At 42.8% G+C, this 12,473-nt stretch overlaps 1 protein-coding gene and 2 long non-coding RNA genes across 5 annotated transcripts; 2 read left to right on the top strand and 1 right to left on the bottom strand.

Annotated features, from left to right (window-relative positions):
• Positions 1-1,607: 1,607 nt before the first annotated feature.
• Positions 1,608-3,251, top strand: LOC119138761. The gene is made up of 3 exons (XR_005101218.1): positions 1,608-1,715; positions 2,139-2,283; positions 3,164-3,251. It is a non-coding gene; the product is annotated as an uncharacterized LOC119138761 (long non-coding RNA).
• Positions 3,252-3,256: 5 nt separating this feature from the next.
• LOC119138756 lies at positions 3,257-8,906 on the top strand. Of its 3 annotated transcripts, none has more exons than XR_005101210.1 (5): positions 3,257-3,420; positions 4,551-4,666; positions 5,546-5,748; positions 8,049-8,199; positions 8,332-8,906. It is a non-coding gene; the product is annotated as an uncharacterized LOC119138756 (long non-coding RNA). The 3 variants fall into 3 exon arrangements; XR_005101209.1 differs by having other exon boundaries at positions 3,260-3,420; positions 5,624-5,787; XR_005101208.1 differs by having other exon boundaries at positions 3,263-3,420; positions 5,624-5,748.
• On the bottom strand, positions 6,715-10,777 carry si:ch1073-13h15.3 (inactive all-trans-retinol 13,14-reductase). The gene is made up of 11 exons (XM_037278828.1): positions 10,603-10,777; positions 9,623-9,805; positions 9,235-9,476; positions 8,974-9,169; positions 8,708-8,905; positions 8,524-8,643; positions 8,303-8,441; positions 7,765-7,874; positions 7,432-7,598; positions 7,194-7,353; positions 6,715-7,124 (listed from the first exon to the last, which is right to left on the bottom strand). The coding sequence occupies exons 1-11, from the start codon at positions 10,757-10,759 to the stop codon at positions 6,955-6,957; spliced, it is 1,842 nt and encodes a 613-aa protein (XP_037134723.1). The 5' UTR covers positions 10,760-10,777; the 3' UTR covers positions 6,715-6,954.
• Between the last annotated feature and the right edge of the window lie 1,696 nt (positions 10,778-12,473).

The raw sequence follows: 12,473 nt of genomic DNA, 5'->3' as shown, positions 1-12,473 counted from the left end.
GGACTTTGAGATAATATGCAAGTCAGTTGGCACGCTCCTCAAAAGCAGCCACACGGTGAAAATGGATTGAAAATATTGATGAATGATTGTTCAATGACACCCTCCACAAACCCAACTTATTGATCGTTTGTCTTGAAAGAGCGCCGAGGACCGAAAGAAGTGGGTGGGATCGAGAGTGTCACATTTCCCTACATCGGGAATGTTGCACATTTTCTCCCAACCTTTTCAAAAATGTTGACATGATGGCACGCTCCTGCTGGTGCCTTCGCTGACAATTTATAAAGGAGGAATTCCCAGTTTCCTCTCTACTCACTTTGACTTTTAATCTCTTAAAAAAAAAAAAAAGATGTGTCCACAAATCCTCACTTTGATCCAAACTAGTCTTTATTGTAAATGTACAGCTTTAAAAATGGTGCGTTCACTGATGCATTCCAAGGGAGGAATCCTCAACTTTTGCTCTTTCTATTTGACTCTCATGCGCTCGAGTCTTTTTTTTTTTTTTTTGGGATGGTTCATCATTCCCAACATCTGGTAAAGTTGGTTACCAGCCGCGTTCATCTGAGCCTCTGCCACGTGCTCATGCTTTTAACCCTCACCGTTCTTATATTTGAAGTATGTACTCTTTTTTGCTGCAAATGTTCTGTTTTGGATATTGCTGTGAACTGTTAACACAAAAAAGTAGAGTGCAAGAGTTGAGCGATTAAAAGTGGAGGTGAAAGGGGGTGGAAATGCAGTCTGGAATTGTCGTTACCGTCTTCGTATGTGAGGCTGGAAGTAGGAGGTGGCAAAGACAGACAACAGAAAGAGAGAGAGAGAGAATTTGCACGTTATGGAAGCGCTAGAAGCGGAAAAAAAAGAGAAGGTAAATTCAAACAGAGAGAGAGAGAAAGAGAGAGAGGCTAGAAATGGAAAAAGTAAATGACTCATGCTCTGCTCTGGGCTGCAGGGACAGAAATGCTGTGACTTTGGTGTGATCAAAAGTATTGGGACACATCTCTATCAATAACTTCCACGCAGAGGTTGGAAGGCGTCCATTATGTATGCTTTGTCCTGTTTTGCTTGCTGTGGAGAAACAGCAAAAATGTACAAAAGATCTCAATTGGGACGTGGCACATCAATACACTTTCACAAAAGTTGCACAAAAAGTTATGTGTTCCATCGCCTTGAATCCATTTTGGGGCTCCGACCGAGTCCTCAGTGATCATCTGCACGCCACATGTGACGAGAAATTTTCGCCGCAGCGGCCTCGGCCCAACGTTATCGGTCACGTTTCACCTTGGCAACATGTGATATGAACATGTATGTTTGTGGGTGTTGTTCTTGCAGGGGGGGTGACACGGCAAGAAATGGCAGCCATGTTTTTGGACCTGTGGTACTGCCTTCAGGGCAAGACAGGAAGTTCTGAGTGACTTGTGTGCACACTGGTTTTACATGTTACATCACTCAGGTCAGGTATGCAAAATATTTATCTTATTTTCATTTTTTTATATTTTTATTTCATTTTTTTCATTTATTATTTATTTATTTTTTTATTTGCACATATATATATAAATAATAGAAGTGGTAGATTGGTTGATTTATTTATTTTTTTCCCCCACCTTGTGACAACAACAACTTGTGAGCATGTGCAGTAGAAGAAGACAACGAAGAAGAAGAAGAAAACTGAGCTGCAGCTCCACTCTGCTGAGCAGTCGAGAAGGAGAAGAAAAAAAAAGGTGACCTCAATGAAGAAGAATGCAATGTGGTCTCCTCTCCCGCCCCGAAACATCCAAGCAGCAAAAGTGACTTTTTCCCTTTTAGTGCAAACTATCAAAGTCTCTCATTTCTTCACTTGAGTCCCTATAGAGAAGGTCACTTGTGTGCAAGTAAACAAAGATCGACAAGCCGATAGCACTTCCTATTGCTTCCTTTCCTTTTTCCTTTTTTTTTTGCGCTCATTTTTCTTTAATTACCGCCCATTTGCACAAATCTCTCTACTTTTGTTTTTTCCATGCATGATGAGGAATCCTGGTGCCCGCCACATGTTGGAAAAGCAACTCGAGGAGGAGGAGGAGGAGCTGAAAGTTCTGCTCTCCTCCTGGGTCGCCCTGCAAAAGCAGCGCTAACGTTTTTCACATGTTGCTGGCGGCGCTTGCTAGGCTGTGAGCAGAAGGCCGCTGACGACATCTCGCCATCGCTTCCCGATCTGTAGCCTGTGTTTACTTGTCTTCTGGGGGTCAAGCCCAACCCAACGTGCAATCAGGAAGTGTCTCACCAATCACTGGACATGGGCAACAATACAGGGTGAATCAGCTTTTAATTTGATAATATAACAGAATATACTTGTAATGGCTATAGATGAGCTTAAAAAAAATTACGTTTATTTTAATCGTAAAGTGATAATTAAAGCAACATACTTACATCAAAAAAATATTTTATTTAATACTTGGTGAATTTTTTAATTTATAACTATAATTTTAAAATATTTTGAATCATAAAATAAAAACTAAATTGGTTTTAAATTTAAAGTAGTCATAATTTTTCAGGAGACCTCCCAAAAAGGTCACCCATATATTTAATAACATTTTAAAGTAATCATATTGTATTATGAATATTTAATCATTTGGCCAGATTAAGAACAAAAACAGAGATCATAGTGAGTGACTTCTGCGCGTTTTGCAGTGAAAGAGGGAGTTCAATAAACTCATTCCAAAAATAAAATTCAAATTAGAGGGTTGCAGCAGCATTCACTGAAGGAAAAAAAAGGCCACTGGGTTTGGCTCTTGGCTTCACACACACAACCGCTGCAGCGCTCCTTGTCCAGTTCTCTACAAGAGCAGCGAGGAAGTAAAACGTCTTCTCCTTTGAGTTGAAAACGTATCCGTATCCCAACACCGTGCCAGACCAGAACAACGTGGCCTAAAACCTTTGCTACCATCCTGATCCTAATTACGAAAAGTGCTGATTTTCACCTCTGGTTGATAATTGCTTCAGAATTAACCTAAGCTGAGATCATTTTCCCCCCAGGGATATACAGTGGCGCTCATAAAGAGGCCCCGGCTTGCTAATGGCTAACATGCAGATGCGTGTAAACTTTGACCCCCTGCCGGTCATTGCGTATAGAAACGCTCTATTAATTGTCTTTATGGGATGCTGACATGGCCGATCTTTTTTTTTTTTTTAGGGATCCTCAGTGTCAGTATCTGGAGGTGTTCCTCAGGGTGACACCGAAGTAACACCACATCCAGAAGAACTTGAAACTTGAAGGCCAGTATAAAAAATAGATTGGAGGCATCCACGTCACATTTTTTAGGAGAACAGAGGGAGGAGGGGTGGACTTTTTTGACGCCTGCTTCTCATTGGCTGCAGCCCCTTGCCCGAATATAGACGAGTGTCACGTGGCGCTTGAAAGATGTCTGCTGACTCACAAGCATTGGAAAAGTGAGTGCGAGCTTGTTCGCCAGCTTACGAATTCATCATTTTATTCTTATCAAGCAGCTTTGAGGTTCTTGATATTTCCTTCTCATCATTTTTATGAAACGTGAATTAAACAGCGTGGCATTGCACAGCTGAAGACATGATGCTTTCGTCCCTCCTCCACTCCTACATTATCTGCTGAAATTATTGTCTTCTTTTTTTTTTCTTCTTCCCTCCCCTCTTTGCTCCTCCCGTGTCCACGTCTGCAAGTAGAAGAGGAGGTGCTCTGCCTCTCATCGGCGTTGATTCCCAGGCCTGCCACATCCACAAAGGGAGTGTGCTGGGATGAGGAAAAATGTATGCCGACCAAAAAAAAAAAAAACCAGACCACTAAAGATGAGGGGGGAGGGAAAGGCGGAGCCATTTATGTCACGACGATGATGGTCCACCTTTTGGAACATCACCTTGAATTTCCTCGCCATTTTCATGAGCCTTCCTCTTTTCTACTTTAATGCTAGTCCTGTCTCTACCTGCCTCAAACATTGCTCAAGTGCTTAATTTCTCCTTCCACATTTACCATCTCCCTCCCCCAAATCTTGAAAGGGGTGGCCACCCCGGGGCGTCTCCCTCCTCAGGGTGAGGTGGGGGGGCGGCGCAGTCACCCATGGTGGCATGAAGGTGCTCCTCACACTCATGGTTGTGCTTGCATTTGATCAAGACTGGCAAATTTAAATGGTAAAAATGGGAGCAGGCAAAGGAACATCTGCTTCCATGAGTCCAATTCTAGAGAGAGAGAGAGAGAGAGAAAAGAGAAAGAAAAAACATCTGGAATCACTTGCAGCTTTGCTCACTGACTTCAACGTTTGGAAAGTAAAGGCTCAGAAGGAAAAATAAAAATTCTCCCAGTGCATAGGCCTTTTTTTTTCTCTTGAAAGGCCACACAACTAATTGTTTGCCATTTTAATTCAATTGATTGTTTTATGTAAATCATAAACCCATTTTTGTTTGGACAAAAGTATTTAAAAAAAAAAAAATCAAAATTGAGGATTGAGTAATACATAATAGTTTCATTTTGTTTGTGACATTTTGAGCGTAACTGTGTACACATTGAATAGTTAAAGTCTGCTCTTTTCTTCTTCCTCCATCTTGCAAAGGCCCGAGCGACGGTCTCCAAAGTGCAACGTTCATCTGTGCCTCAACAAAAACAACAGCAACTTTTCTGAATTCCAAAAGCACACTGAAAGATTGGTCAAATTGAGTGTAGGCAAAGGTAAGTCAACTTGTTTTGTGTTTCAAATGTGCTTTTGTACTTTATAGTAGTGTTTAAAAATAGCATAGCTGTAAATCAAATCAAATAAATCCCATACATGAAATGGGACCAGGTACCATGCAGGGATGACACTTGGTGGATTTATGACTATTTTTATTTTGGACCAAAATGACCATTCTGGAGATAAGAACTTTGTCCACCTGCTAATGTTTTCTGTTCACACAATTTGACGTTTTTAACGGCATGTTGCGAACATGTCGGGTCCAAGTGTGAGACGTTTGCCACATGAGTGTAAAGTGTCAATGCAAATAGTTGAAGTGTGCTTCTGTCAGCTGAGCAACAGTCAACAAAAAGACTCCAAAAAAATGGTCACGGCCTCATACATTGAGTCAAAGCGAGAGCTGTTGCTAATATTTTGACCCTTCGGCATGCTTTAGCTTCCATTAGCTGGCCGCTCATGTCAACAGTGAGCAGGCAGAGCGGTGACGTATGCAGAAGCATTTTTTAGGGGCTAGTTTGGGCGGGGTGTGTTGGGATGGAGGGGTGAAATGTGAAACTTCGGCTCATGTGTGAAACATCCGACGAGAGAAGGGAAAGAATATAGCACAGATGACTGCCAAACACACGTTAACTCTTGCCGTTTTTCAACCCGGGCTGTTGCTTAGAGAAGGGAGTTTGTATTTGTATTATGGCACTAATTTCATATTTTGTCAAGATTCTTTTTTCAAGAACAGATTTAGTCCCCAGACAAAAATGTCATATTAGAAATAAAATGGTCTTTTCAAGATGAAAGTCGTACAAATAAATGAGTCCTAACTCAACCCCAAATTGTATTTCCAGCCTAATATCATTTTTAATCACACATTCATTTCTTTGCAGAGTTGAACTGTGGGCCTCCGTCCCTTCTTCCCTCCCTCTTTTTTGCTCCCTCGCTCTCCTCTCTCTCCAACACGCAAGATAATTTACAATGAAAGTTGCCATATTACAAACAGATGAACGAGGCCCACGTCTGCCACGAAGCCAAATCCACTCCAACTCTACATAAACCCTCAGCAAGGAATCAAGAGAGCCACATGTGACATGTTAAATACTAAAATTCATATCTACATATACACTTAAAGGTGTACACACACATCATTATCATGCGTTTACGTATCCTGTTAATATTCAACATGGCCTATTGGGGGCGCTCCTGCTCTCGAGCCCAAAAGAGTCGTTGAATCCCAAAAGTGATCCGAACAGATTTGCGGTGAGCTGTCGAGTCAGGGGCAGCGGGGAGGCAGGCGGCTTGGGGAAGGGGTGAGGAGACTGGGAGGAGCTTCAGATTAGTTTAGCGTTCGAATCATGGCGGCTTTACGGCAGTGTGAAATACATTTCGTAAATTAGTTCATGAGTCAAATCGGCTTTACTTTCGTTACAACGCTACAGTTGTGAATGAATAGAAAATAAAATAGATAAATAATAATGAAATCAAATATTTTCTTGGTTTGTCATAAAAAGTCAAGAGGTCATATTTTCTAAAAAAAAAAAAAAAAATTAAATACACTGCTGATGCGCAACAAGCCAGATCGAGACAATGTCACTGAGTGGGAACGTTGCATTGCAATTTTATTTTGGGAGTGGCCATGCTAATTGCACGTTTTGTCTGCTGCTCAGCTTCCAGACTGGCAAAGTCAACTCAAGTGACTCCTCACTCATTTCAACCTTCTTAAACATTCCCCGTCCCGAGTGTGTAGGGAGCAGCCCCCGCTCGGTGCGTGCGTGCGCTCGCTGGCGTCCCATCAGCTGACCGGACAGAGGGGGCATTCATCCCCTTATGCCCCTCGCTGCTAAAGTTTGTTTGGCGGCTGTTTAGCGAGGAAATGTTCACTTAGTGCAGGAAGTTTGAGGTTTCCCTCAAAATGTTTGATTTCGGAGCTAAAGCAAACAGCGGCGTGGGGAAATGACAGGTTGGAACTACTCAGGTGGGAACCGCACAGGTAGCAGACAAAATGATGAGGAATAGGATTCATTTAAGGGATTATTTTCAAGTCAAAAGAATTTATTTCAAGAAATATGAAGTGGTTCGAAAACAATATCTAAATTTTATTCCCAAAAAGATGACATGACTTATTGATGTCAGACCTCAATGTACACATTCATCCCTACTATGTTACATAGATTCATAAAATAAAACAGTCATTTAAATTTACATGATTGATTATACAAAAGAGAAAGCCAAGCTTGCAGCTAATCTTTGATCACCTGCAAATCCTGCAGATGTCTCTTAAAATGAACAAGCAGCCAACTCACTGCAGCTTCTTCCGAGCCAGCAGGGCCAGTTCCTTGGCCTTGCCCCGCTTCAGCTTCTTCTTGATGAAGAGCAGGTCGATGTAGACGATGCGGTCCAGCACGGCCGAGGCGCACAGGACGCCGCCGTGCAGCGCTCCCGCGATCCCGCAGCTGAATACATCTTGGCCTAGAAGACAAAAGCCATGTCATTGGATAGCCTGGGTTGTTCCGTGTCTATCATTTGGGGGATCCTTACCAGAGAGATAGAGGTTCTTGACGGGCGTGTGGCAGCGGTTCCTTGCCACCGCCTCGGCTTGGAAACGGTCCAGGTTGTGCTCGGCCGAGTACATGGCTCCACGCTGGGCGCCCAGGTAGTGCATGTTGGTCAGAGGCGTGGCCACGTCCTGGAAGACCAGCTGGAGGGCAAAGGTTGGCGTTGTCAAAAAGGGTGTCCATCAACAGACTGCGGCCCTTCCCGAAACCCAAGAACTCACCTTGTCTTTGATTTTTGGGAACAACTCACAGGCCCAGTCAAAGAGTTTTTCAGCAAATCTCATTTTGTAGTTGTGATATTCGTCTCCACGTTTGCGAACCGTGGTATCCTTCCATTCCTCGAACCATTCGTACTTCACCATGGTCAGGATGGTCATGCAACATTTTCCTGTGGACACCAGTTAGGGATGTCACAACCTACTTAACCTCCTTTGGGTTAGCTGGAGTTGATCACAAAATTGTGTTCACATTCACACCGATGACCAATTTGGACGTCTTGGGAATGTGAGAGGAAGCCTCCAAACAAAATGTTCTCTAAAAGTGTTGCTTTGTACCAGGGTGTCTTATCTTGGCCTCTGGATCTTTGGAGGACGGCATGGTGATAAACATCATGGGGATGTTGTCTGGTGCTTCTTCTTTGCTCAAAGCAAAAAAGTTCTCCATTCTACAACAAGCACAAAGAGGACTCAGCTATAGTTAAAAAAAAAAAAAAAAAAAAGTTCCTGAATGATTCCATGCCCCATCTAGAGAACCAAATAAGAGCTGCAGCTTGCTAAGAACAGTCAAACAATAACTCAAACTTTTTCTTTCCATTGATCACGTGTGGAAAAACTTGGAGGAGCGCTCCCAAAAGGAAGGATCCACACAGAACTCTTGTACAACAGCACCCTCTAGTGGCTGATCTCCATACGTGATCCCAACAAGGAGAAGCCTCAACAAGAATACAGTGGAAGAATGAAAGAGTGAAGAAGGCTAGAGAAAACTTAAATGTAAGTTTTTTTGGACATTAATAAATTATTAGTGTTTTTTTTTTTTTATAAGGAATGACAAGTACAAAATCAAAACATTTAACACACTCTCCCTTTTACGTACGATGTGTCCATGTCGTTGTTTTTGAACAGCCAGAAATTTGTGGACTCCAGACCAAGCTCCTCCTCAGTCCCGTCGAACCCAGAGAAGACCAAGAAGGATCCTCTACCGTGCTTCATCATGTTCAGCCTGTCCTGGATGTCTGCAGAAGGATATCGTTGCTTTGTTCTGAACCTTGGACATTCAAAATTGGATCAAAACTCAAACATTTGCTTCTGGATCACCTGGCTTGACCTGGATCTCAGGGGGTAGAAGTTTTTGGAAGGTGGTGAAGATACCGCAGTTTGAGACAACCACCGGCGCATGGATCTCCACCTCTTCTCTGCCTTTTTTCACTTTCACACCTGTCCCATGACACAGTTTTCACTCTAGGAGTCTTTAGTATCTACCTGAGCTTCAGTTTCTTACCATAGGCTGCTCCCTTGTCATCGACCAAGATCTGCGAGACGGGCGCTCGCACTAGGCAGTTGCCGCCGTACTTTTGAACGGTGCGGATGATGTTGAAAGCGATCTCACTGGCTCCTCCTTTAGGGTAGTATGCCCCTCGCTTGTAGTGATGGACCAGAAGGGAATTTATCAAAATACTGGAGTCCTTGGGAGGTACACCTAGGTACAAGGACAAGTTTTTTTGTAAAACTCAGAAAGTCAAGACATTTTAAAGTTTGAGCACGCACCATAAAAAAGATATGAGAAGATGACGTGGAGGTCCTTGTTGGGGGTCAGTGTGTTGACCAGGTCAGTCGCACAGGTTCCGGTAAGGCGGAACACAGGCGAGACCAGATCTGCGATTCCTGACTTCAACAGGAACAAAGACAGCCACTGTGGGATAAGCTTCAGGGTTGCCAGGTAGTGAGTCTTCTTGGCTGAGATCTGGGGAACAGCAAAGCGGGGTGAACAGCTGATCCATTGAGATAAGCAAGCCTATGGTGGTGTACCTTCATGATCTTGAAGAAAGTCTCGATGGCCTCCGCATCATCTGGAAATTGCTTCAAGAGGTGAGCCTTCATCTCGGTTTTGCCCGAGACGATGGTGTACTCCCGTTTGTCGTCCCCCTGGCCTATCCGGATGGTGTCGAAGTGGGGGTTTAGCTCCTGGAACTCCAGCTGGCCCTCGGACAACTGGTCAAAGATGATGCGCAACAGACTGTTCTCGTGGAGCTGACCGATGTAGTGAAGACCTGTGAGGACAGGACAAGATTTTGGAGACTTTCTTGGATGAGGGATTGGTATCGGGGTTTTCTGAGGAGCAGCTTTAGGGGTTAGCATGAATTGATTAGCATTAGCATGATGGGGTTATGATGAGAGTTTTGAGTTTCCATCATACCAACGTCAAACTCAAATCCTTTCTCAATGTAGGTGTGGCAACAGCCTCCGGCCTGGTCATGTTGCTCCAGAATCAGAACCTTCTTGCCCGCCTTAGCGAGCGTGGCGCCCGCAGCAAGCCCGCCAATGCCACTGCCGATCACAATGACGTCCAGGTCCTGCGGGACCTTCTCAATGCTGAAACCTGCACACATGGGTTACATAAACAACTGAGGAATGATGTTCGCAAGCTCGTGATCATCATAAATGTTATCATGTTGCGCAACTGGCAGCATGCTATGTACAGTTTGAAGGTTGATCTAGTTTCCTCATGATATTCCAAAAGAACGGATGAAGCCAGATAGCATAATCAGCAAGCGATAACTCAATTATGATCATATCAAGCCGACGCCGTGCTGCACATTTGTTTAGTGGCTCTTGGCACCATAAACAGGTCATTTTGATAAAACGTTATGAGCTTATCTCTGACCGAAGATACACAGATAAAACTAATTAGCCTTCAGATTTTACACATATGAACTAACTGCATTTAAACGTGACATCTAAATTTATAATGCTGTGCAACTAAATGTTTGCTAAGTGTCACAGCGAGCGGATTGTTTCTATTCCTAATTTTTGTTGTTGTTGGAATACACAAAAAGGATTTTCGCCCAAAATGTCAAAAATAAATCAACGCTTTTGAGATGTATTACAACTATGCATAAATTTAAAAAAATCAAGCTATCTTCGCTTCAATTAACATTGTTGAACTCATAAAACAGACCATGAAAATGTATGTTATCAAGATATTGCTTTTTAGATGTCTAAAGTTATTGTAATATTTTGTTAAAATAAACCAAATATACAAACCGCTCCTAAAAAAATCCAACAATTTTCAGATACAAGATAGGGTAAAGAGCGTAGCTTTTGGTGTTTGTGTGAGAATTAGGCAATATATTAAAAAAAAACAAAAAAAACATCCTGCATTGTTTATTGTCTCACCTTGCTTGATAACTTTGTCCCGCTTCTTCTGGTCAGATTCTCGCGGTCCAGGAGGCCTGACAGAGTCCAGAGAGAAGGGGCTGCGCTTGCCGAAAAGGTACCAGTAAGTGCCCCCTAGCCACATTACCAACCACACAACAAATACAAGGAGCCACATGATGGATGGATGGATGGATGGATGGATGGATGGATGGATGGATGGATGGATGGATGGATGGATGGATGGATGGATGGATGGATGGATGGATGGATGGATGGATGCATGCGACACTTGAATGTGAATGTCCTTCCCGTCCGAAACTTGCTTTTAGTAGGCACAAGCAAAGGGGCGGGGAATTAATTGATATGTAACACCAATCGTGTCATAACTATAGTCATAAAGATAAGATCTCAGGTCTGTGTGACTTTCGACAACTGTGACACATTTTAGCAGTCATGCCAGGTCACCAGGTGGCGCTAGTGTGCAAAACGCGGTTGAACGAGCAGGATTTCAATTGACGGATGTGACGTCAGGTGTTCAGGTGAATTGGAGACTCAAGAGAAGGGGGGGTGCCATTTTCTCAGGTCAGCGAGATTTGCTGGATGGATTTTCACACTTTAATGACTCAGCCGCGACTGGAGGCGTTGAAGGTAATTGAAGGCCGGGGTGTCAAGGAGAGTTTTCAAATACGGTCAAAAAATGTAGAGTTTGTCTCCTTTTCTCACAAGCCTTTTTTGTTTGTTTGTTCCAGGATTGTCGCACTCTGGTGACTCCGCAACATCACGTCAGCTGCTGGTCGTCTATCTATCTGCATATCTCGAAAGGTACCTCCCCGTTTTCCATGTGGCATTATGCCTCTGGCGACTAGCAAGGTGGACTTTAACGTTTGCCTCATAATCTTAAATATAGAAGGTCGTGTCATATATGACTTCAAATATTTGGCGTCCAAAATGTTATCAATGGACATTTGAATTGGTCATTTTCCAAATGAATAATTTCCTGTTGATAATTTGGGCCACAGTGAAAAGAAACAAAATAATTGCTCTACAATGGTTAAAGTTACATGTCAATGTAAGAAGTATCGTTTTGAAAAATGTACTTGCATTTGAACTTAAAAAATATATTTCTGATCATAGTTGGCCCACATGAAAAGTCAAAGTGTACCACTTTGTTCTTCTAAAATTGACTTGAATCTAAAAAAATATTTAAATCTAAAAAAAAAAAAGAAAACATTTGTGTTAGTTAGTTGGTAGTGTTATGTGCTTGAGGAACTGATGTCATATTGTCATGGCACACCAGGGAGAAGGTGAGCACATGCAAGCAGCTGACATCTCTCACAAAACCTAAGAGCCAGGTACTGCTCAATATCATCATCATCACACTCGTCTGGATGTGTTTTTTGATGACATTGATGCAAACCAAGTTAGTCAGAAACATATGTTTAACTGACTTGGTTTGCGTCAGTGTCATGGAAAAACTTGTCCAAAAGTGAGTGGTGGTGGTACTGTGCAGTACCTGGCACTTAGGTTTTGTCCCAGTGAGAGATGTTTGCACTGTTTGCATGTGCTCACCTGCCACGAGAAGTAAGTGACATCATACCTGAGCTCATCAACCGCTTAATCTGTTTCCATGCAGGCAGGGCCTTTTCAAACTTCTTTTCTATTCAATAAATTGTTCAAGTGGAATGTCTTTGTGATTTCTGAGCAAATTTGCTCATTTGAAGTATTATGTGCTTGGTGGTCACTGCATTGGCAAAGTACTGTTTGAAAACAAAAGTTTTCAGCCTTGAGGTGAGTGTCACTGCAACAGACCCAAGTCTTGGCTGCTTCTCTCTGTGTGCACATGAGTCAAAGTGATGCAATTGTACAATTGCAGTCACTTTGAGTCATGT

This window comes from Syngnathus acus, chromosome 19 (genome assembly GCF_901709675.1).
Source record: "Syngnathus acus chromosome 19, fSynAcu1.2, whole genome shotgun sequence".
Lineage (NCBI taxonomy): Eukaryota > Metazoa > Chordata > Actinopteri > Syngnathiformes > Syngnathidae > Syngnathus > Syngnathus acus.
Note: the sequence above shows the minus strand (reverse complement) of the source record. Positions and strands in the feature narration are given on the sequence as shown.

Coding starts and splice junctions, on each gene's coding strand:
- si:ch1073-13h15.3 (XM_037278828.1), bottom strand. CDS start 10,759: ATGTGGCTCCTTGTATTTGTTGTGTGGTTGGTAATGTGGCTAGGGGGC. Junction 9,806..10,602: donor GGACAAAGTTATCAAGCAAG/GTGAGACAATAA, acceptor CCATGTGTGCAG/GTTTCAGCATTGAGAAGGTC. Junction 8,906..8,973: donor CTTCTCATATCTTTTTTATG/GTGCGTGCTCAA, acceptor CCTTGTACCTAG/GTGTACCTCCCAAGGACTCC.